The following is a 26,245-nucleotide window of genomic DNA, read 5'->3' as shown; positions in this document are numbered from 1 at the left end:
AAAAACACAGTGGAACTTTGTTAGAACTGGTGACAACAATGAAAAAGTATGCAACATTATTTATGATGTCAAGGAAAAGAGGCCTTACACCAGAAATATGTAATTACATTTATGGATCTAATTTCTAAAATTAAAATCAATACTGTAGAAATAACAAGACTATTTTATGGAGCCATATCATTATCAATAATCGTCATTCAAGAAACTAATGGTGTATGAACTACCACTGATAATATGGTTGGTTTAAGGTGTAACATTACTTCTCATATTAAATTGTTTTTCCTTCTTTCATTTCTGTCTTTACCCATATCTCACCTACTTTGCATGTTTAACTCAAGAGATACTCTGGTATAACAAAAAAAAGTTGAACTAAGAATCTGAAGACTCTCACTCTGACTTACATTTTCCTGCTGAGCTTCGAGAATATATCAGTAAAAAAAAAAAAACAGGGTGTGGGGTAAGATTAATAACATCCATGCTGCATTTTTACATGCAAGTTCATTCAATGATATAAAATACCCTTCAGTCACAAAATTTTATTAATATGATTACAGATAGAGAAATCTAGCATCACAGACATTTTAAAACAACTATTGACTTTAGGTATATCCTGAAAAGTCCAATACCATTAATAACATTCATTTTTAGAGACTATAACGCAACAAGACTATAAATACTCAAAGTTTTGAATGAATGTTTGTTGTTTACTTGCATTAGCACCATTCAATTTAAATTTATTTCTGATCCCCCAAAATATACTGTGAAAATATAATTTAAAAGAATGCACTGATATTTTCTTATGAAAAAGGCCTAGAAATAAAAAGTTCCAGCAAAATAATCTATAATTCTGTTTATATTACATGACTGAATGGCTGTTTCTCAAAAATAGTATGTAGGAAGTCGATAATTCTCAAATGTGCAAAGTATTTCCATGTGCTTAACAAGAAAACTACCCCAAACAAACAATGCTTAAGAAATTTTTTATTATTTCTATTTCCCTGCCATCTGTTTTAGTCTTTCTTTTTTTTTTTTTTGGTCCCAATCACCTTCTTTCTTTTTGTTGCCTGCCTATTGCTCATAGTAACACTTCTAAAAGAATAAGCTAGCAAAATTAGATACCTAGTTGAGAGCTCTAGTCCCAGATGTTACTTGACAATGACACAGTCCAGAGCTAAATATTTACGAACATAAACTCCTAAAGAAACTAATACATGCCCCAATGCAAATACTAAATATACTACAGCATGTTTTACTTAGTCTTAAAGACTTTCATTTAATATTCATCAAAAGTAAAATACATTAAGATCATACATATTCCTTAAGAAAAGTTAAACTTTTATTCCCATAAGCTTTATTTTTATACATGTGTTTTAGCTGACAAATATACAGAAAATACGTATATATGAGTGTAAGGGTATAAAATCTCATAAAGCAAGAAAAATATCTGAAAGCAATAGTACATAATGCCACAACATGAAATAAAACATAAAACTAAACACTATTAACATTTCTCAAAGATGCTTAAGTAGCTCCTCCTCAAATAGCTATTATAGAATTACAGGGTTCTAAAAACTTGAGGGAAAAGGCAAACATATAAAAAATGAGTTTAGGCTGTAAGTATTTTAAAACACAATAAAAATCTATGAAAATTTCCTTTAAATATACCTCTTTAAAAAAAAGAAAAAACTAAAAGGGAGACAAAATTAAATAAGTTAAAGCCCTAATGGGCCCTAAAAATGCAAAAAGACAAAGAGAAAATCTTGAAAGTAGCAAAAGAGAAATGGCTCCTGATACACAAGTGAACCGCAATAAGGTTAACAACTGTCATCTCATCAGAAAGCCCAGAAGTCAAAATGTAGTGGGATGATATATTCCATGCGCTAAAAAAAAAAAATACTGCAAACCAAGAATCCTTTATCCAATTAAATTACCCAATACAATGGAGGCAAAATGAAAACATTCCCAGATAAACAAAGACTGATTAATCTGTTTCTAGAAGATGTGCATTACAAAGAAAAAACAATACTAAAGAAATCCTTCAGGCATTTCTCACAAAGAATAAAGAACACTGAAAAGGTTATTTTACACAGGTAAATACAAAAGACTTGATAAAAACATTTCTTCCTCTTATCTTCTTTTAACTGATTTTCAAAATAACTGCAAGAAAACTAATAAAACTGTGTGGTTGGGCTTATACAAAATATAATATATACGACAATAATAGCATACAAAGGAAAACAAAATGGAGATATTCTGGATCAAGGATTCTATATTACTGGTATCGACTTAGTATTAATATGAAGTAGCTTGTAGTAAATTAAGATGCATACTGTAACCACTCAGAAATATACACAGTAAAAGGAATTAATATGTGTTCCAGAAAAATATCTATTTAACACAAAAGAAGGCAATAAAAGAATAAAAGAAGAATAAAAAGAACCATGAGACATAAAGGAAATAAATCTCAAAATGGCTGACATAAATCAAACCGTATCAAGAATTACATTAAGTGCAAATGGGTTAAACACATATCAGTCAAAAGGCAAAGCCTGTTAGACTGAGAAAACAAGATCCAACTATAAGCTGTCTACGAGAGAAACACATCAGAATCAAAAACATAAAGGAGACTGAAAGACATAAAGGAGACAGCAAAAGTGTGGAACAAGATAAACTATGCAAACAATAACCATGAGAGAGTGAGAGTGGCTATATTAAAGACAAAATAGTCTTAAAGACAAAAACTGTTACAAGAGACAAAGAAAAATATTTCATAATGATAAAAGGGTTAATTCATCAAGAAGCTAAAACAATTATAAATATATACATAGACCTAACAAAGAAGCCCCAAAATAAATGAAGCAAAAAGGAACACAACTGAAGAAAGACAATTAGACAATAATAGAGATTTTAATATTCCACTCTCAATAACTGATAGGCAAACTACACAGAAAATCAGTAAGGGTATAGAATATTTAAACAACACTATCAATCAACCAACATGATGTAACTAATCTCTAACACTCTACCCAACAACAGCAGGATACACATTAGTTTCAAGTACATATGGAACATTCTCCACAACAGAGAATATATTGGGCCAAAATATAAGTATCAATAAATTTAAAAGTAATGGACATACAATGTATGTTCTTGACCACAACAGACTTAAATTAGAAATCAACAATGAAAAAAATTTGGGAAATCCACAAATATTTGGAAATTAAAGAATACACTTCTAAATAACCCACGTCAAAGAAGAAATTAGAAACTATTTTCAACTGTATAAAAAACACATGTGTTTTTCTGTATGAAAACACAACATATTAGTGCAACTAAAACAGTACATAGAGGAATTTATAGCTTTAAATGCCCAAAGTAGAAAAGAAGAAAGATCTCAAATAAATAGCCCACGTTGCCACCTTAAGAAACTAAAAGAAAAAAGTAAACCCAAAGTAAGCAGAAGGAAAGATATTAATAAATATTAGAATGGAAATCAATAAAATAGAAATCAAAAAAACAATACACAAAATCAATAAAACAAAGTTGGTTGTTTGAAAAGATAACAAAACTATCTCAGTTAGCTTGACTAATCAAGGAAAAAAGAGAGAAGACACAAAATACAAAAATGAGAAATGAAAGAAGACATCCTCCTAACCCTATAGAAATTCAACTTAGCTGAAACACCAATTTCTAGGAAGACTCAAATTATTGAAGGGACGGAGGGAATAAGGAAGGAAGAGAGGAAGGGAGAGAGGAAGGAAACAGAAAAGAAAAAGAAGAGGTCTGAATAGACCTATACCAAGCAAAGAAATTGAAAAAGCATTTAGAAAGCTACCAAGAAAAGTCAAAGTCATATGGCTTCACTGGTCAAATCTATCAAATATTTAAAAAAGAAATAATGTCAATTACAAACTCTCTCAGAAAACAGAAAGATGGAACTATTCTCCAACGCATTCTATGAGGTCAATATTACCCTGTTACTAAAGCCAGATAAAGCCTACTATACCATGGATGAAGCATAAAAAACTATGCTAAGTTAAGGAAGTTAGACCAAAAAAACTACATATTGTATAATTCCATTTATAGGAAATGTGCAAAAAAAAGTCACCTTACAGAAACAGAAAGTAGATGAGTAGTCACCTGGGAGTGGGAGAAGGAATTAACTGCAAACTGTCACAGGAATATTTTAAGGTGATAAAGTATTCTAAAACTGGATTGTGGCTGCATGTCTATCCAATAGTACTAAAAACCACTAAATTTTACACTTAATATAGGTTAATTTTATTGTATGTAAATTATACATCAATAACCCTGTTAAAGAAAAAAATGGCTCATTGACTAAAATCGACAACCTTTACAGACAACAGTTTAATGGCTACCAGAGGATGAGGGGGATAAAAGGGTCAAATATATGGTGATGAAAGAAGAATTGACTTTGGGTGGTGAGCACACAATGAAATATACAGATAATTTATAAATTGTACACTTGAAACCTATGTAATTTTACTAACCATGGTCACTTCGATAAATCCGATTTTTAAAAAATTAAAAAAAACTCTAGCTAGAATGATCAAGATAAGAGAGAATACTGGGAATTTTAAAAGGATTATCACTATAATCCTCACTATAACTCTTACAGGCATTAAAAGAACTTTGAGGAAATGTTATAACTTTATGTCAACAAATATAATAAATTAGATGAAATGCTCAAATTCCTTGAAAAATATAATTTATAAAGAAAATACAGAAATTCTGAAGAGCTCATATCTATTTTAAAAATTGAGTTTACAAAAAACAAACATATGAACAAAATTAGAGTCCCAAATGGTTTCATTAGTAAATTCTATAAACATTTCAGGAATAAATAACACCAATTTCATAGAAACTCTTTGAAAAAATAGGGTAGGAGACCCTACTTCCAAATAAGGCCAAATACCATGACAGGAACATTGCAAGCATTACTGGTAAAAATATTACCGGTATTACCCTGATACCCCAGACAACACGTCTAAAGACAAAGAAAATTGTACACCAATCTACCAATCTCCCTCTTAAATACAGAATCAAAACCCCTTATAAAAGTACTAGTGAATTGAATACATATATATCATAACCATGTAGGATTTATCACAGGAGTGCAAAGAATTTAACATTTGAAAATGAATCAATTTAATTCACTGCATTACCAATATAAAGAAAAATCATATTCAACAGATGTAGTATTCAGCATTTAACAAAATTAAACACCCACTCATAAATTTTTAAAATTTCAGTACACAAAAAATAGAAGGAACTTTCCTCAGTCTAAAAGAAGGCATCCATGAAAATCCTATAGCTAATATGATATACAGTGTTGAAAGACTGAATGATTTCCCTCTAGGTAGAGAACAAGGCATTGCAACATGACCAAAAAAAAAAAGATGTAGAATGGTAGATGTAAAATTATTTCTACGTATAGATGACATGATTGCCTAAAAACATCTGAAAGCAACTACTAAAAATAATAAGTAAAAAAATGAGTGCATGCACAAGATACAAGACCAATATAAAAAATACATGAGAAAATGAAATTTGAAATAACCATTTCCTTGAAAATACCCAAAAACATAAAATGCTTGGAAACAAATTTGACAATAAATGCAAGAACAACCACTAAAAACTATAAAACATTGCTAAGATAAGTTAAAGAGGCCCTAACAAATGAAGAGGTATCCCATGTTCATATATTAGAAGACTCAATATTGTTAACATCTCAATTCTCCACCAAACTGATCTATAGATCCAACAGAATCCCAATTATAATCTCACCAAGACTTTTTGTAAAAAGTAACAAATTGATTCTAAAATTCTGAAGAATATACAGAAAGCAATTTTGAATTTAAAAAAAAATTGGAACACTTACACTACCTGACTTCAAGAATTATTATTAACACACAGTTATCAAGACAGTGAGTTACTGGCACTAAATACAGAGAACGGAAATAGACCCACACTTACACAGTCAATTGATTTTAAACAAAGGCACCAAATGTGTGCAAGCAATGCAATGAAAAAAAGAAAGACTTTTCAACAAATAATGTTGGAACAACTGGATGTCCATATGCAAAGAAAAATGAACCTCCACACGTACATTATACCATACACAAAAATTTAATCCAAGATAGATCAGGGACCAATCTATAAAAGCAAAAACGATAAAGCTTCTAAACAGGAGAATATCTTTCTAATTTTAGGGAAGTAAAAGGTTCCCTATACAGGACACAAAAAATAATAACCTTAAAAGAAAAATATCCATAAATTAGACTTCATCATAATTAAAAATTTTGCACCACCCAGATGGCACAGTATGTAAACGCTGTGTTAACCTTCTCTCACAACCACATCAAAATTACAACTAATCTACAAAACAACCATTATTGAGAATCACCTAAAATCAAGCAGAACTAAAGCCTTTCAACTAAGGACTTGCACCTCCAGACTGGTAGAAAGGTCAGAGACGCAGAACAGGCTGGTCCCACGCCTGCATGTGACCATTAAAGATCAGCAGGGTTATTTCAGCTGTGGGGGTCCCTTCCATACCCTAAACAAGCGAGAGATCCCAGCCCCACTCCAGCCCAGGGTTCCAGTGCCAGGGAGAGACGTCCCCATAATTTTTGATTGTGAAAACCAGTGGAGATAATGACTGAGTGACACATGGGAGCTACACTCACAGGCAATCTTCTTAAAGAGACTGCGCACAAGACTTACCCACCAGTGGAATCACTAGCTCTGAGCTCCAGCACTGGGGCAGCAGCTGGAAAGGCGGCAGGGACAAATAGTGAGGAATTGAGTTGTCTGGCTTGGGACAGGGGCTGGAGAGGTGGCTTTCTGCTGGATGGAGGAGCTGGCAGAGACCACTGTTTCCTTGTTGAGTCCTCCCCCTTCCCAGCTGCTGAACACAGGTGGCCACCATATCTGAGTCTCCACCATTCATTTGCCACACCCTCGTGATTTAAGACCTGGCCCTGCCCAACTTTCGGGCACATCCAGGCTGCTTCCAGTGGCTTTTTCGTGCAGACTGCCTGCTTTGGCTCAAGCTGCAGACTTTCTTAGGGTCTCTCAAAGGTTTCTAGAACCCAGACAAGCAGCATCTGGCTTGAGCATGTCCTGTACCTCTGGCTGAGCAGCCCTAAGCCGGCACTAGCAGCAGCTGGCCTTGGTTCACGGTTTGGCCTCTCAAGGCGCTTCCAAGCACAGCACGGGCAGCAGCCATCTGCGGATTTCTTTCTGGATCCCGCTAGGTGGCCCTGGATGGGGCACGGGTTGTGGCTGAAGTAGACCTAAAGTGGATCCTCTCCAAGGTGGTCCTGGGGCTAGCGCCCCCAGTGGCCAGCCTCAAAACAAGTTGGAGCATCACCCAGCCGCCTCCAAGCATGACACAACCAAGGGGCAGATTGGGCAGGCACCAGAGTCCTGCTGAGGCAGATCCTGCTCCGAAGGATCAGCCCCTGCACAACAACTCTTCCACTGTAGCAAGGCCAGTCCTCACAATCAGTGAGCCCAAAAGTCAGACCCTCAATTGAAGTGCAGTTATCAACCAAGACTCAGCTACAAGAGGAGGGCACACACAACACACACAAGGAACACACCTGGAGCGTGTGGCTCAGGTGACAAGAAAGACTGTGCCACTGAACCCCACAGCACACCTACTACAAAAGGCCACTCTACTAAGACCAGAAGACATAGCAGCCCTATCTAATACATAGAAACAAACAAACACAGGGAGGCAGTCAAAATGGGGAGATAAAGAAACATGTCCCAAATAAAAGAATAGAACAAAGCTCCAGAAAAAGAACTAAGCAAACGGAGATAAGCAATCTATCAGACGCAGTTCCAAACACTGGTTATAAGAATGCTCAATGTTCTTAGAGAGAACTTCAACAGAGAGATAGGAAGCATAAAAACTTGAGATGGAAACCATAAAAAAGAACCAGTTAGAAATAAAGTTTACAACAATGGAAACGAAGAATATATTATAGAGAATCAACAGTAAATTAGATGAAGCAGAGGATCCAACCAGCGATGTAGAAGATAAGGTAGCAGAAAACACCCAACCAGAACAACAAAAAGAAAAAAGAATCCAAAAAATTAAGGAGAGCTTAAGGGGTCTCTAGGACAATATCAAGCGTACCAACATTTGCATTATAGGAGTACCAGAAAGAGAAGACAGCGAGCAAGGAATTGAAAACCTATTTGAAGAAATAATGACAGAAAGCTTCCCTAACCTGGTGAAGGAAATGGACATATAACCCCAGGTAGCACAGAGAGTCCGAAACAAGATAAACCCAAAGAGGTCCATACCAAGACACACCATATTTAAAAGGCCAAAGGTTAAATACAAAAAGAGAATCTTAAAAGCAGCAAGAGAAAAGCAGTTAGTTACCTACAAGAGAGCTCCCATAAGACTGTCAGCTGATTTTGCCAGAAATTTTTCAGGCAAGAAGGGAGTGGCCGGAAATATTCTAAGTGATGAAAAGCAACAACACACAGCCAAGATTGCTCCACCCAGCAAGACTGTCATTTAGAATTGAAGGACAGATAAGGAGCTTCCCAGAGAAGAAAAAGCTGAAGGAGTCCATCACCACCAAACCAGTATTACAAGGAATCTTAGAGGGACTGACTTCTTTAAGATGGGAGGAGGGTTAAGGTGGGTGAAAGGGGAAGGGATTATACAAATTGGTTGTTATACAGTAGTCATGGGGATGAAGGGTATAGCATAACTAATATAGTCAATAATATTGTAATAACCAGGTATGGTGCCAGACTGGTACTAGATCTATCATGGAGATAGATGGGAATGGGGTTGGGCGCAGGGTGAAAAAGGCAAAGCTTTAAGAAATACAAATTGATAGTTAATACAGTATGGGGAATATAATCAACAATATTTTAAAGATCATGTGAGGTGCCAGATGGGCACTGGATTTATCAGGCGGATCACATCATAGACTGCGTAGATTCCTGACTAGTGCACTATTCACCTGAATAGCTGAAGTAGAATAATATTGAATGTCAACTATAACTAAATATATAGGTATATATAGTCACAGGATGTAGAGTACAACATAGGGAAGATAGTCGATCGCATTGTAACAGCTGTATACGATGTCAGAGGGGTAGTAGCTTGGGGGGTAGGTTATCACTTTATGAGGGCTTTAAATGTCTATCATGTTGCTTTGTACACCTGAAACTAATAAAAATAAATTTAAAGAAAAAATTTAAAAACTTTGGGGAGGTCGGATGGCTCAGTTGGTTAGAGCGCAAGCTCTTAACAAGAAGGTTACTGGTTCAATTCCCACATGGGATGGTGAGCTGCACCCCCTGCAACTAAGATTGAAAACGGCGACTGAACTTGGAGCTGAGCTGTGCCCTCCACAACTAGATTGAAGGACAACGACTTGGAGCTGATGAGCCCTGGAGAAACACACTGTTCCCCAATATTCCCCAATAAAACGGAAAAGGGGAAGAAAAAAAAAAAAAAAAAAAACACTTAATAAGTCATTCTAAAAAAAAAAAAACTTTTTTTAACTTTGGTGCGTCAAAAGATACCATTAGGAAAATGAAAAAGTGAGCAATGGATTGGGTGAAATTATTTGTAAAAAAGATACCGACAACGGACTTGTATGCAACGTTTTGTAAAACCTTTTACAAATCAATAAGAAGAAGACAAACACCCCAGTTTTTTAAATGGACAAAAGATTTGAGACATCACAAATAGGGATATAAAAAAGACAAATAAATGAAAATATGCTCAAAACCATTAGTTCTCAGGAAATACAAATCGAAATTATAATGAGGTACCATTAAGTACCTACCAAAGTAGCTAAAATTAAAAATGTTGACAGCCCTAAATAATGACAAAAAATGAAGTAATCAAAACTCTCATACTATTGGTGAAAGTATAAAACTCTCATATTATTGGTACAACCGCTATGGGAGTAAGGATTGACATTTTCTTCCAAAATTAAACAAATACATACCCTATAAACAAGCAATTCCACTCATATATTTATCTAAGAGAATTTAAAGCATGGGTTCATATAATAACTTACACGAGATAGTTCACAGCAGCTTTATTAATAACAATCAAAAACTACAAACAGCTCAGATGTTCATCAGCAAAAAAACTGCTAACCAAACTCATATATTCAAATAAATGGAATACTATATATCAATAAAGTAATTCCTGATACACAAAACAACATGAATGAATCTCAAAATATTATGCTGCTTCTCCTATATACGAGTGTGACCATTTTACAATAACAAGAACTAGATAAACCATTCCCCACACTAATCAACTAAAAAACTGAAAATGTACGAATCAATGGTTTTCAGAAACTTAATATCAGCCAATGCAGGCTTGCGGTCCCCAAGGGAAGGGAAGCAAATGTGGAGAGCCCTAAATTGTCTCAGCTTGGTTTTCAGGTCATGATTCGTGGAAGGGGAACCAAACAAAGCCTAGGAGTCAAGGAGACTGAGATCAGACTTCAGGGCTGTCAGGGTGGCTACAATTTGCAGGGCAAATTACCAGAGAGGAAAATTCTGCCCAGAGAGAAAAGTCTAAAGCAAGGGTCAGCAAACATTTTCTATAAAGGGCAGATAAATATTTTAGGCTTTGCACACCATATGATCTCTGTCATACATACTCAACTCTGCAATGAAAACATGAAAGCAAAGACAATACATAAATGAATGAGTATGGCTATGTTCCAATAAAACTTTAGTTACAATAACAGGTGGCAGGTGGGACTTGGCCTGCAAGATGTACTTTGCCTACCTCTGCTCTAGAGGTCCTGGAGTGATGTCCTTAACTTTTGCTTGGGTAATGATCTGCACATAAGAGAGTATAAACTACTCAAGGCCAAGAAGATAAACTGGAAACCAATAGGTCAAGCAATTCCCAAAGCTCACACCAGACCAGAACAGTTCATATCCTCAATAAACAAGGTAAAAAGGTTTCTCAATTCATGGGGCATCAGGTACATATCACCTTGAAAGTGGAGTTAAATTAGCCTAACATTGAAGTCTGCTCTTGTATGCTCTAACAATGCTGAAAAGCAATCCTTGTAAGGATCTAACAGGTTAAAGGTAACCTAATTGCATTCTCAAAGTCTGAAAATATTTAATGGAATATTATAAGTTACCAGGTATTCAAAAACAAGGCAGAAATATATGACCCACACCAGGAGAAGACAAATCAGTCAATAGAAGTAGACACAGAAATGGCAAAGATGATGAAATTAGCAGACAAGGACTTTAAAGCAGCTATTTTAAATACATTCTACACGTTCAAGAAAGTAGAGAAGAAACAGACATGATGAAGAGAGAAATGAAGATTTTAAAAAAAACCAAGTGGAGCATGTAAAGATTTAAATACATACTACCTAAAATGAAAAATACAACAAGTGGGATAAACAGCAAATTAGACACTAGCAAAGTAAGGATCAGTGAACTTAAAGGCACATCAACAGTAGCCACCTAAAGCACAAAGAAAATAAGACTAGAAAAATAACAAACAAAGCACTGATGAACTGTGTAACAATATGAAGCAGTATAACTTATATATAATTAAAATCGCAGAGGAAGGAGGGAGGAAATAGAAAAATATGTGAAAAAATAATTTTCTAAATTTGATGAAGTTTACATTCAACCATATCAATAACTGCCTTACAACAATAAATAAAGGGAGATTGTCAGAGTTAATGAAAAAACAAGATCCAACTGTATGTATTACGTCTTTAAGAAAAACACTCATACCATAAAAACACTAATCAAAAAAAGCTAGAGTGGCTATATTAACATCAGAAAAAGTAGTAGTTAGAACACAAAATATTATCAGGAATAAAGAAGTATATGTATAATAATAAAGATGTCAAAATATCAAAAGTCTGTAACAATCCTGTATGTCTATGCAACTAAAAGCAGAGCTTGAAAATACATATTACAAAATTGATTTTTTAAATCTATAATTATAATGGGATATTTCAACACTGCTTTCTTGATAACTGAAAGAACAAAAAGAAAAAGAAAATCAATATAAGGAAACAGAAGACTTAACGATATCAATTAACTTGTCCTAGCTCACATTCACAGAACACTGCCCAACAGCAGAATACAAAATTCTTCCCAAATTCACAAAAAACATCATCAAGCAAGTGAAAAAATCTCAATATATCAAAGATGTTTGAAACCATACAAGGTGTGTTCTCTCACTACAATGGAATTAAACTAGAAACAGTTAGCAAAAAGGTATTTGGAAAACCTAAAAATATTTGGAAATTAAATGACACATTTCTAAATAACACGAGTCAAGCAAGATAGCAAAAATAAAATTACACAATAATTTGAACTATAAAAATGAAAACACAACTGTGATGGCCACATGAACGCACCTCTCGGCTCTCCAACTACAGAAGCTAATGGACCCAGAGTCCTACCTGCTGCACTCTGAAATCCATCTCCACATTTGCACTAAGTCCATGATTTCCACAGGCTGCATCTAGCCAAAGACTGAGTAAGGCAAGAATACCAAGGCAATTCCTTACTTAAGAGATGCAAGACTCCTCTGCCAGAAAACTCTGCCACAAGGACTCCCCAGCTGCCTTGCCAAACTTTCCTTAGAAATACACGGTAGTATGAGACACTTCTACATAACCTTTCTTCTTTCTTCACTTGAGGTCAAAACGACATCACAGTCTGATGACTCTCTCAGCTTCCGATAGCTGCCTCCTCATTTTCTCTCACAGCCATTTTCCCTAATACATTTTTGCACATTTAAACCCATCTTGGTAACTGCTTCTCAAAGGGCTCAAACTATCAAGACAACACATCAAAATGTGTTAGATGCAACTAAAGAAATGGTTAAAGGAACATATATACCATCAAATGTCAATAACAAAAAATCAGAACGGTCTGTCTTAAATCAATAATCTAAGCTTCTATCTTTGGAAACTAGAAAAGCTGGGCAAATTATAGCCCAATTAAAAAGAACGGAGGAAATAATAATGAGCAAATATAACTGGAATGAAAAACAGTAGGAAAACAAATCAATAAAAAATGGTTCACTGAACAGCATTTAGATTTTCATCTACATTATGTCAGTCTCCATGTTCAGTAAATAATATTAATAAATCCAAATAAAAACTGTCATTTGAAATTTCACCTTGCCCTGAACACAGTGCTAAATTCTGTTATAATAATAAGTATTCCATTACACACTAAGTTATATGAATCTCAACATGCATTAAAGTAATTGGATCACCTACCTCACACCATACAAAAAAAAAAAAAAAAAATCAGTCCCAGGTGTATAATAGAAAAGTAAGACAATAATGACATCAAGATACCCTTAGGAGAGTAGAAAAAAGAAGCCACAATGTAACTAAAGTTATTTACAACACATATGACTAATAAAAGGTTTAAATCCAGAACATATAAAGAACTCCTACATAAAAGCAAGAATGTTGAACAAGCATTTCACAAAAATAGGATTGACAATGCTCAAACTCATTAGTGATCAGTGAAATAAAATGCAGATTAAAATAACAAAACACTACTAAACAGTCACCAGAATGGTTAAACTGGGAAAGACAGAAAATCACAAGTGTTGGCAAGAATGTGGAATAACAAGAACACTGCTGGTAGAAGTACAAATGGTAAAAACCACTTTGGAAAACTGGAGATAATTTGGGAGTATCTCCTAAAGTGAACATACATATTCACTATGACCTAGTAACTCTACTCTTAGATTAAAAATAGCTACCAAAAAATGTATGTACATGTGCACCAAGAAACAAAAATGTTAGCATAATTTATAATACCAAAAACATAAAAAAGTCCATTAACAGTAAAATGGATAAATAGCAGTACAATTAACTCTTGAACAACACGGGGGTTAGGGGTGTGAGCCCTGGGCAGTCTCCATATATAACTTTTGATTCCCCAAATTTTAGTTGTCCCTTGGTATCTGGGAAGATTGGTTCTAGGGCCACTCACGGACACCAAAATCCACGGATACTCCAGTCCCCTGTATAAAATGGCATAGTCAATGCACATAGTCAGTCCTCCATATCTGCGGACCCCCAACTACAGATCCAAAACACTACAGGTATTTATTGAAAAACATAAATCCTCACTTTGTAAGGGGTGTAAATGTCTAACTATTACATTGCTTTGTACACCTGAAACTAATAAAAAACTAAATATAAAAAATAAATCCACGTATAAGTGGACCTGTGCAGTTCAAACCCATGCTGTTCAATGGTCAACTGTATATTCTTCCAATTGAACATTACCCAGCAATGAAAATGAAAAAATCGATAACTATATGTAACAACCTGGATGAATCTCACAAATACAACATGGAGAGACAAACATTAATCAGGTTAAGGCATATATGCTTAGATATTAAAGCTATTTATAAGAGCAAGAAAGAAATTGCCATAAAAGACAAGAGTGACTACTTTTGGGAAAATGCACTGGGTGCTGGCAGGTCACGAGGAGTGTTTCTAGAGCATTGACAATACTTTTTTTTCCTTTCACCTGACTTATGGCTACACAGACGATTATGTTGTGGTAATTCACTGAGCTATATGGTTTGGTTCTGTGCACTTTTGTGCATATACATTACATTTCACAAAACAAAAGGTTAAAAGAAAGTGAGGAAGGAAAAAAGGAAGAAAATAATATGGTCACAACAGTTTCTGAAAAGCTTTTTAATGATTAAATGCTATGGTAAAATGAAATACTGATGGCAAATAAGCACATGAAAAGATGCTCAACATCATTATCATCAGGGAAATGCAAATTAAAATGATAACGAGATGTCGCTACACACCTGTTTACAGTGCCTACAATATTTTTAAAACTCATAATACTGAGTGCTGGCAAGGACACAGAGCAACGGGAACACTCATACAATGTTGGTGGGAACGTGAACTGGTACAGCACTTTGAAAAACAATTTGGCAGTTTCTTACAAAGCTAAACGTACCCTTACATAAATCGCCAATGTCATCCTCAGTATTTACTCAAGGGAAATAAAAACCTACGTACACACACAATTGTATGTAAATGTTTACAGAAGCCTTATTCATAATCGTAAAGACAAGGGAAACAACCCAAATGTCCTTTCATCTGATAACTAGATAAAGAAACTGAAAAATCCATACAATGGTATATTATTCAACAAAAAGAAACAACTATGAATACATGCAACAACACGGATGATATCGAATGTGTGTTGCTAAAGTAACAAAGCTAGACCTAAAAGAACAGATCACTAGTTGAGGCAGGGGAGAAGGGGAGGTGGGAGGCGTGCGGGTGCAGAGTTGACTATGAAAGGGTAGCACAAGAGAATTTTGAGGAGTGATGGAACTGCTCTATGTTATGATTGTTGCGGTAGATACACAACTCAGCATTTGTCAAGACCCTGTATATCACAAAGAATGACCTTTACTATATATGAATTTTTAAAACTTTAAAACAAAACAAAATACCATGGTCACAGCAATACCACAGATTTACAGAAGTATCAAAATGCCAAATTTATCATAAAATTCCCTCAAATGTAAGGAAGCCTAAAAACATGTATTACCTAATTGTACATAAAGGTAGGCCATTTTAAAACTGAAGAAAGAAAAAGTAGCTGAATGGGTATTTGGATTGGGAAACATGGGTAATGTGAATACCTTACAGCAACAAAATAATTCTAATTGCTTCCTCTTGTCCCCTGTATTATCATTGTCACTCGTATCACTTATGAATAAGCATAGTCAAATACAGTGTTGCTATTATTTTAAACAAACTGTTATCTGTTAGATGAATTAAGAACAAAAAAAAGTTTTTATTTTACCTTTATTAATTTCTTCTCTGATGCTCTTCTTTTATGAAGATCTGTGTTTCTGACCTACATCATTTTCCTTGTCTCTAAAGAACTTCTTTTACCACTTTTTGCAAAGAAGGTCTACTGGCAAAAACATTCCCTCAATTTTGTTTGATTATCTTTATTTCTCCCTCACTTTTAAAGGATAATTTTGCAGGGTACATTATTCTAGGTTGGTGGCTTTTTGCTCTCAACACCTTAAATATTTCACTCCATTCTCTCCTTGGTTGCGTGGTTTCTGAGAAGAAACCAGATACAATTTTTATCTCTGCTCTTCTATAAGCAAGGTGTTTTTTTTCCTCTAGCTTCTTCCAGACTTTTCCCTTACCTTCAATTTCCGTAATTTGAAAATGATATGCATAGGTGAGACTTTTTTGGCATTTATCCTACTTGGTGTTCTTTGAGCTTTCTGGACCTTTGGTATGGTGTCTGATGTTAATTTGGGGAAGTTTTATTATTATTGTTTCAAATGTTTCTTCTGCTTTTTTCTCTCTTTCTTCTTTTGCTGGTATTCCCATTACATATATATTACACTTTTTGTAGTTGTCCCACAGTCCTTGGACATTCTGTTCCGTTTCTGGGGGTTTTTTTCACTCTTGTGTTCTTCGGTTTTCAATTTTCAAGGATTCTATTGATACCTCCTCTTGCTCAAAGATATCTTCCTCAGGTGTGTCCAGTCTACTAATAAACCCATCAAAGGCATTCTTGATTTCTGTTAAAGTGGTGTTTTTTTTCCTCTAGCATTTCTTTTTGGTTCTTTTTTAGAATTTCAATCTTTCTGCTTATATTGTACATCTGCTCCTGCATGTTCTCAACTTTATCCATTAGTGCCCTTAGCATACTGATCAAAGTTGTTTCAAATTCCCAGTCTGATAATTCCAAAAGCCCTGCCCTATTCAAGCCTGGTTCTAATGTTTGCTCTGTCTCTTCCAACTGTGTTTTCTGCTTTTAGTATGTCTTGTAATTATTTCTTGATAGTTAGTCATGATGCACTGGGTAAAAGGAACTGCGATATGGTGGTAAGGCAAGGTATGGGGGTGGTGGTATTTTATAGTCGTATGATTAGGTCTGCCTTTTTGAGAGCCTGTGCTTCTAGACTGTGAACTTCACAAGCACTTCTCGGTCCATCTTCCTCCCTTACATAGAGCAGGATGGCAAGAGTGGGCTGAAGTGGTGTATTTCCTTTCTCCCATGTGGAAGGCTTGAGCGGCGAGAGCCACGTCAGTTAGGCTCTGATAAAACTCCATCAGGTTAAGCTCTGGTGAAATAGTTTCTCCTGAGGGCAGGCTTTTTGAGAAGAATAGAATGCTCTGGCATATTTCAAAATGGTTCTTTTACCCCTTCTTCTGCCTGAAGCACAAGGAGATTTTTCTCTGATAGTCAATGAAAGAGCCTGGTAGAGATGCAAAAAGTAAAACAAAAGTGTGGGGGCCCTCCAATAACTGGCTCCTCTGGAGTTTTTAACTCTTAGAGTTGTCCACAAATTGAGCCTCCACAATTTGTCAATTACAGTTCGGGTTTCCCTACACCACTAGCAGTTCCCAGCAAGGCTGCTGCTCTAGTAAGTGATGATTCTCTCTATTCTCTGTCTGTCTCTCCAATTTTAAGGGCAATAATTTGCCTTGTGACCTCTTCACTTACAGAGCTAAGAAAAGTTGTTGATTTTTCAATGTGTTCACCTTTTTACTTATTGTGACGATGGAGTGGCAACTTCCAAGCTTCTTACATGCCATACCAGACCAGAAGTGTGCATTTTCTTTTAAGAAATGTTTTCCTATGCTATAAGCTTAAAAATTTATATAGAATAAGAAAACACATAGCCCATTATCACATACAACAAAACTGTGTTGCATACATTAAAAACTATTTATTTATTACTTTTCCCTTTCCTCTTACACTGCACATATTCATATTTCTAGACATCTAGTCTAGATCACTGTTCCAAACATCTAAATCTTTCAGTTTATCTGTAAAAGCAACATAAAATTATAGAGTGTAATTCTTGAAATATATTTTTCAAACAAGAAATTAAAATGCAGCTTACCATTTTGATGCCTGTGGAAAATGTCACTGGTTTTATAGGTTTAGGTTTCTCAAGTTGCATTTCCAGTTGGGTAGACCTATCTTTATGCTGAGCTAAAAGTAGTGCAACGGGGAGATCAGAACTCTCCTGAAAGAAAAGTTAAAGTGCAGTATGAAAGTTAAAAAGAAAAAACTAAAGAGCAACAGGTCTTTTATTTTAAATTATGCCTTTCTATAAGCATTTGATGTCAACCTAAATATTCACTTTATGGAGAACACTTCACAAAAAATTTTAACATTCCATAATAAGAAAAGGCTGTTTCAGACTCATAAATCAAAACCTGCAAAAAATTATTTTTACACAATCCACATTAAAGACAATATAATAGGGCCTTATTTCATCTAGCAATGCCCACCATATTTATTAAAATAAAAAAAATTAGAAGCTAATCACAGAAAGAGTAGTACAAAGTACTATAACTTAGATCAGATGTTTATCTAAGACACATTCTTTTTACTAGTGAATTCAGACTAGTTTGAAATTGTTTCCCATTAGATTTCACCTGAGGCCGTTTGGAAATGATCCTTGTTCTGTTTTGCACAATGGAACGATTGTTAAGTACAACCAAAAGTATATTTATTTTCTCTTTTACTGACTTATTTTTAGAAATGAAGTCTAAATTTTTTAAATTAACAAAATGATAGTAAACATTTTTAATATCTATATTGATACTAAATCAGAGCCACTATTTAAACAAATCTGCACACACACATATTAATAACACAAGCAAATTACTAACTAATTCTTATATGTAGGCTGTTATTTATCTTGTTTAACATGAAGTCCTCTTACATGTTTAAAGTGCTGTGGAGCTAAGGTTTAAACTAAATGATATCCAGACTTTTTCCCTTCTGAGTTGTCAGTTAAATAAGAACACAGAAACATATGCAGAAGGAGGCCAGGAGGGAAGGAAGGATATCACACACACACACACACACACACACACACACACACACACACACAGTACTTTCTATATCTGTAAAAAAAATGAAGGTACAAACACATTTCTATCACCTATACCAAGGTTACCTATGAAAAAAAAAACATATTCTTCAAATGACCTACAGATTTTTAAAATAGTAACTACCCAGAATTTATTAACATTTCATAGTATGAAAGGAAACATATAACAGAATGTACTTTTCTTTCCAAGTCTAACAACATAATAATATTTTTAGCAACAAATGTGGCTAATAAATATATTTAAAGGAACTGTTTTAAGGTTCAAATATAGAATTTAAATAACAAGCAATTTATTTAAATAGAACTAACCTAGAATAAATTTGTATCTCAAGACTTTGTAATAGAAGTGCTCTTGCAGAAATTAAAACTTTTAAAATTAAATGGCAGGACACAAATTTATTTATAAAATAGAACCTTATGGAGAATAAATGAAATACACTATAATAATATACTTGAATACCTTTCATATTCTACAACAAAGCATCAATAATGCATTAGTAACACTATTGCTGTGAATTCCTGCAGGTATTCTAGATTTCCATTAAGAATTTCATAATAAATGAAAAATTAAAGGATATTTTAAATGGCTCAAAATATTGTGGCCCAAAATATTTTTTAAAAGCTATTACTATCTTTTCATATGTAAAAACAAACAGAAAAGAAATTAAATTTCCTTGGCTAAACAGTTAAAGCAGTGATTCCCAATTTCTACTCTAAGTGAATTCAAATGCTCTTCGATACCTGGTATTTACTCTTAAAAAGTTCTTGCATCAAAGCAAGACAATGTGTTCATTTTAAAAAAAATCAATACTTTGGCCTGGTTTCACTTTCACATAAAAGGACCTAACTATTAAAATGTCTTGGTAAAACAGATGAAATTTAATAAAAATAAACATCCTAGGAATCTAAAACTAATTTTGATACTAAGGCATACAATTTAGTTCAAATCTGCTTTATTCCACTTTAGCACTCAAAACTTTGGAGACTGAAAATCTTTGTGAATGTTAAACTGTAATTAAGCAGGAGCTCTAACAACAAAAACAAAAAATCTATAGAGTAAAATAAACTATGAGAAACACACATCCTCTCGGGAATACATAAAATTGCAGATTCAACGTTTCAAATTATTTCATTCTTCTTAGCTTTCCATTTTACCTTGAAAGGTTCCCTAACCTACATTAATTGCCTGAAGGTACCTTGTTTAATACTTGAAGAAATTTTAATAAGACTGCCCGTAATACTCATTAAAAGCTTTATAATGACCATTTTTAAAAGATTATTTTAACTGACTTTAAGCAAGCCATCTGGCAAACAATATTTCTAATAAAAATCAGCTACTGCATTTGACAGCAATATTAGCCCATACAAAATTTCAGACATAAACTGAAGAGAATTTTCAAACAGGAATATAAACATATTTACTAAGTCAGGACCAGTTTTAAAATCTTTTTCCAAAGTGTTAAAAAAATTGAATTTACAGTTAGGATTAAATAAATGGACATTTTAGGCAACAATATGGTAAATACTAAAGCCATAAACATTAAGACTATAACACTAAAATCCTGTCACATATGGTTTAGTATAATGTAATGCCAATGCTTTATAAAAGGTTTAAAAAGTGACTTTTAGCACAAGAACAAAACCAAAAAACAGAGAAAAAAACTCTAATAAGTAGTAGTTGTTGCCTAAATTATAAATCAGATCCAGAGAACAATTCTAAGGTTTAAGCTTCTAGATATATTTACAAATACCAATGCTACCTTTTTTATAAAATCTAACACATTAACATATAGAAAAAGAAATACAAGGTATGCTTTTACTTCCTAAATAAGAATTCAGGAGGATAAAAAGAAATTTAACGAATTCTTTCAATTAGTCAATAAAGACTAAATGTATGTTAACTTTTTAACAACAAAAAATTCAGAAATTATAGTAACAAAGAATCTTTAAAAATAAATTTTAAAATGGAAACCAGAAATTCAAATTTCATTAGTATTCTGAACCAATCTGTTGAAATTAATTGTTCTAATGAATACAGTAAATTGCTAGGATTATTTAAACCACCATGTTACATGATCTAAACAGTGAAGAAAGTATGTTTCATAATGACTTGCAGGTGAAGAAAACAGGAAGTGGGGGGGGGAGGGGGGTCCTGACAAAAACCAATATTAACTCCAGATTATACACATTGTACAACATTGGCAGTTTCACATCTTGCTTTATGCCCCACTGAATTAAACGGGAGCTTCATGCCAATAGAAGCTCAATGAGGCAGCAAAAACCTTAGTACTTTGAGGACTAAAACAATATGTAAGAATAATTGCTATGCAAATCTAACCTGAAAATAAAATCTAAAAACTCTTTATATTAGATGAAACATTTTTAAAATGTTAAAGTGTATTTTCATTTTATTAGTCTAAGTTCTATATGTGTAATTAATTCAATTGATTGCACAAAGAAGCATTACCAAAGATAAGTGTGTCGCTCTTTGTATAAAATGATGAAGGAAAGAAACTTTCAATAAAATAATTACATCAATACTTACTAATTGATGTATTAAAGTTCTTAATTTCTCAGAAAATACATGTCTACGAAAAATGTAAAGCACAACACACATCATTTCACATGTTAAAGCCATATCTGCCACTTAATAGTTTCAGGAAAATTAACTGAAATTGCTAATGAAAACACCATATTCTATTTTATATGCCATTGTCCATATTTTTAGAATCAAATCTACATTCCACTCAGATAAAGTAGAAGGGTTTATGATAAGTATTTTCTGTCTAAGCCTCATTAATGCCCTTACCCTTGCCTTTCCTTTACTTCCCCCATCTACTTCTAATTTACGTACGTAATCTTGCTTCCTTTTTTTATTCTTGACTGCTGGCTTAAATGCTTTTTGGACAAAAGCACAGTAGAAAAATACACACATACACATTTACTGGATCATAGAATAACAAACAGTATATCAACTAGACCAAGGAGTTAAATGTTTTAACACCTCATGAAAATTCATTATGTAGACAGAAAGGTAAAGGGGAAAATGCAAAAAGACCTTCCTGGAGAGGACGATTTTCTAGTTGGGAGTTCATCAATATCACACTGGGTTATAAGCATCAAATAATATGTGAAATCTACAAAACACGTCATAAACCTTAGTTATCATTATTGCTGTTATCTGACAATGTTGGCTACTTAGGAAGCTAATTGCTGGAAAACACCAATAACTTGCAAAACACCATTTCTTTCAAATGTATTATTTTTCATGCAAAAATATGAAATCTAGTTCTCATAGAATAACCAGAGTCACTATAACTTCGGCATGAAGCCAAAACACTTGAATATGAGCCAGTTATTAGAAAACCAGTATTAACCATGAGAAAAATGCTCTGAAAACAATGTTTTATTAGTCAGTAAGCTTAGAAACACATAAACAACCTATTAATAGTACACTGGATTATGTCAGTTATAATATTACTCTCTCATCTGAAATAAAATAGATATTGACAAAGGTTTTTTAAAATAAAGAAATACAAGTTGAATACCCCAGCACAAACTGTAGAAACGCCATTTAAATGCCATTATCCAGTATAATAAATAGGAAAGATAAACCCTGAAGACTAACGATTTTTTATCCCAATTAACATTAATACATACCAGTTCATCCAGAAAAGCCTGCTTATTCTTTCTTTTTAGAATTTGCTGCAATTGTTCTTCTTTTTGTATAAACAGTCTTCTTTGCTCATTTTCCTGTCGTTCTACTTCTAAAGCTTCTTCCAATTCCTCCTGTTCCCGAGTCTAAAACAGAAACATTTATATATGGCATGGAATAAATTTAGTAACTAACATCAATCCTATACCACACACTGATTCTTTCTGTTTTGGAAGCACAAAACATGCTCGCTAGTCATTTATTATTTAGTAGTGCAGCGATTCCACTTTGAAGGAAGTAGAATTCCTTTTATTTCATGCGGACATGTTACTATTAAAGAGGATGACATCTAGCAGTAAACAAACACCTTAACAAAGTACACTGCGCCCAGCTGCAGAACTGTAGAAACTGTGCTTACTAATGGGTTTATTTCTATTATTACAGACAGTTTCAAGTCATTTATTTTAGGGGATTAAACAAGGAAAACAAAACAGAACAAAAAACAGAATAACAACAAACAATCTCTATATAGAACTATTGATTGAAATACTCCATTTAAAAGACTGGCTTATTTAATAGCAACAATTTCCAGAACACATAAGAAAATGAAAAGTTATCATAGTACTTAACTTCTTTTTCCCAAGCTAAAATGAATCTTTATGATTCTAGAATTCCAAATAGAACTCATTAAGTTTTAAAAAACTGAAGTTATTTTCTAACACAAGCATATAAATTTCAAGAGTCCTCTTTGTGAACTGGAAAAATTCAAAATTCAAAGCTAATATGCGCATACAATTAATTACAGATCTACTCATTCCCCTTTTATGAAGTTCCTCAGAAATATTAAACACTTCCAGGCTCTGAAATTTATTCCAACTCTAACTCATACTTAAAAGCAGTATCATACCTAGTCTTTGATCTTATGAATAAAAAATACAGTAAAATCTGAATGGCTTTATTTTAAAACCATGACTCTTACTCTTAAAAATATTGTAGTATTTTTATTTTTAATTCAGTAGAACGCTGAGAATTTTTGGTAACTGAAGTCAAACATAGAATGGGGGGAGACAGATATATAATATAATTCATATATCACTCACATAATATATGAATTAACAGAGACCTCAGAGAAAAGTATGTTTTTATATAAAATAATATTTAAAACACACTATTGGAATTTTTTTAATTTCACATATTAGATAAACTCCCCCCAAAAAACGAAAGTTCTCATGCAAAAAGATATTTCACTTATCATTTAAACTCTGTATATCCAAAATTAAGTTTAGCATCTGGTCTCTCAAAGCTGACCATCCTCCTATACTCCTTATTTCTACTAACTGCACACCTATATCTCAGTCATCGCAAGCTGAAACCTCACATTCATCTTCATTTACTCCCTCTCCCCCACCCGCCACTCCCCTTAAATTAAATATCAGTCACTAAGTTGTATTAGCATCTCTCCCTATAATTTTACAAACTTTTCCTCCTCTAGTACTGAAGCTGTTACTCTAACTCAGGCCCCCAGTGGAGAAGAGACTTCAAATTTTATCTAGAAGGATAAGTAGGAATAAATGTAAAAAGTTAGAGGCTGTAATATGAGGGCTGGAAAAGTGAACTATTTGATTGGAGGCCCATAAACAGAAAAAGATGACAAAGCAGTAACACATAAGCAATTCAGTACGACAAGTTTTTAGAGAGGTGCACACAGGGTAGAGCGGGAACAGAATTGATAGAGTGGAGGACTCCCCACTTGCGATGATGGACGACAAGCAGAGCAGAGTCAGAAAAGATTTCATACAGAATGTTGTGGGTTGAATGTGTCTCCCCAAAATATATGTTAAAGTCTTAAGCTCCGGTACCTGCAAAAGTGATCTTCTTTGGCCAAAGGGTCTCTGCAGATGTAAACAAGTTAACGTCATACCAGAAATATGGACACAGACACACAGGGGAGGAGGCCATGTGAAGACAGAGACAGAGTGCAGAGTGGTGCTAAAGGTTGCCGGCAACCAGCAAAAGCTAGAAAGGCAAGGAATGAATTTTCCCCAGAGCTTTTAGAGAGAAGAACATGGCCCTGATGGCACCTTGATTCCACACTTCTAGCCTCCAGAACCGTGAGAGAATAAATTCCTGTTGCGATAACTCTGGTAATTTCTTACAGCAGCTCTAGGAAACTAATACACAGAGGAGATTGAGCTAAGACTTCAACAGTAGGTATTTAGCCCCATTGGAGAGTGGAATGGCCATGGGCGGGGGAGCTGCAAAGACATGAATCAAGCTGGAATGCTTGGTATGACCAAGTCATGAAGTGCAGGGGTGGGGAAAGCTCTAGAGAAAGCTGGACAGGCAAGCAGAGGGCAGATCATGGAAGGTCTACCATATTGTACTGAGGGAATTTGTACCATACAAGGAAACTGGGAAGATTTCAGGAAATCTGAGGGTTGGGTTTAGAAAGATGACCAGAAGTGGTGAAGTAGTATACAGATCAAGGGGGTTCAAGACTGAAGACAGGAAGGCTAGTTAGAAAAATATTTCAATAACCCAAATAAGAAATGATGAGGGCCCTAAGTAAGGCAATTGTAATAGAATTAGAGGAGGAACCAGGTTTGAAAAATGATACGAAAAGATGACCAAAAGTACATGAAGACTGAGCAGATATGGCTTGAACAAATAGATAAAAAACGTAGAAATAGGTGTGACAGTGAATATTAAAATGTTCAGTTCTGGAATGCTGTATTACAAGTGCCTATAATACATCCAGAAAGAAATGTCTGTTGACCACAACAGATATAAGGATATATTACATAATATAATTCTAGGAGCTCAGGAGAAAACTAACAAACTGCAGAAACATTTGAGAGTAATTAGCATAAAGGAGTCTAACACATAAACAGAAGCACTGAGAGGAACCTGTGTTTAAGAGACAAGAAGGAAAGATAGGCCTATTAGGAGGATGAAAGAGGAAGGTGAGAAGAGCAGGATGAGGTACTCGAGTAGCAGTAGCGTGGCCCCACAAAAGTTAAGGAAGAGTTTCAACATCAAGGGAGAAGCCTGCAACAAACACTGCGTACAGGCCAAATTCAGACCAATAAAGAGTCTGGCGGGTTTAGCAATGAGGAACTAACTGGTTGCCTCAATTTTCTCATCACTGAAATAGAATACATAAGTATTTTGTACATAGTAGGCCTCAATAATTACTGGTTGGCCAGCTGGTTGAATTACTGGGGAAATAACCATCATTAAAAATCAAACATGGGGGTGGGGGGATAATAAAGAAGGTATTGGACTGAGACAAGGGAAGCAGGCTGAAAGACTAAAGGTCTCTGTGTTCTTCCTAATAGCGCTACCTTACCCAATCAACTTGCCTTGCATTCACATCCCACTTCATAGCCGTAAGTAAAACTTGCTATTTTAAACTCAAAAAATTTCTCTAATTTATCCCTACCTCCCCATTTCTGTTTAAGTCACCTCTGAACTCACCTACATGACTGCGATAACCTCCCATTGGACCCTGAACTACATGCTTGATCCTCTCAAATTCAATCTCCGCGAAACCACTAAATCTATTCTAACAAAGACAATACCTTATTATCACCTTGCTGGAAACCCTTCAATGGCAATCATCA

The 26,245-nt window shown here is 34.4% G+C and overlaps 1 protein-coding gene across 2 annotated transcripts in view; it reads right to left on the bottom strand.

Annotated features, from left to right (window-relative positions):
- The window catches only part of MNAT1 (MNAT1 component of CDK activating kinase), a 176,542-nt gene that overhangs the window by 78,880 nt on the left and 71,417 nt on the right, over positions 1-26,245 (bottom strand). For both annotated transcript variants that reach the window (XM_088797359.1, XM_019750784.2), the window contains exons 5-6: positions 22,628-22,768; positions 17,966-18,091 (exon numbers count right to left, since the gene is read on the bottom strand). In XM_088797359.1, the coding sequence (XP_088653485.1) occupies positions 17,966-18,091; positions 22,628-22,768 (267 nt within the window). The remainder of the gene's footprint in view (positions 1-17,965; positions 18,092-22,627; positions 22,769-26,245) is intronic.

This window comes from Rhinolophus sinicus, chromosome 3, assembly GCF_057876585.1.
Source record: "Rhinolophus sinicus isolate RSI-liver-muscle chromosome 3, RSI-T2T, whole genome shotgun sequence".
Taxonomy (NCBI): Eukaryota; Metazoa; Chordata; class Mammalia; order Chiroptera; family Rhinolophidae; genus Rhinolophus; species Rhinolophus sinicus.
This window is presented reverse-complemented; position numbering and strand designations above follow the sequence as displayed.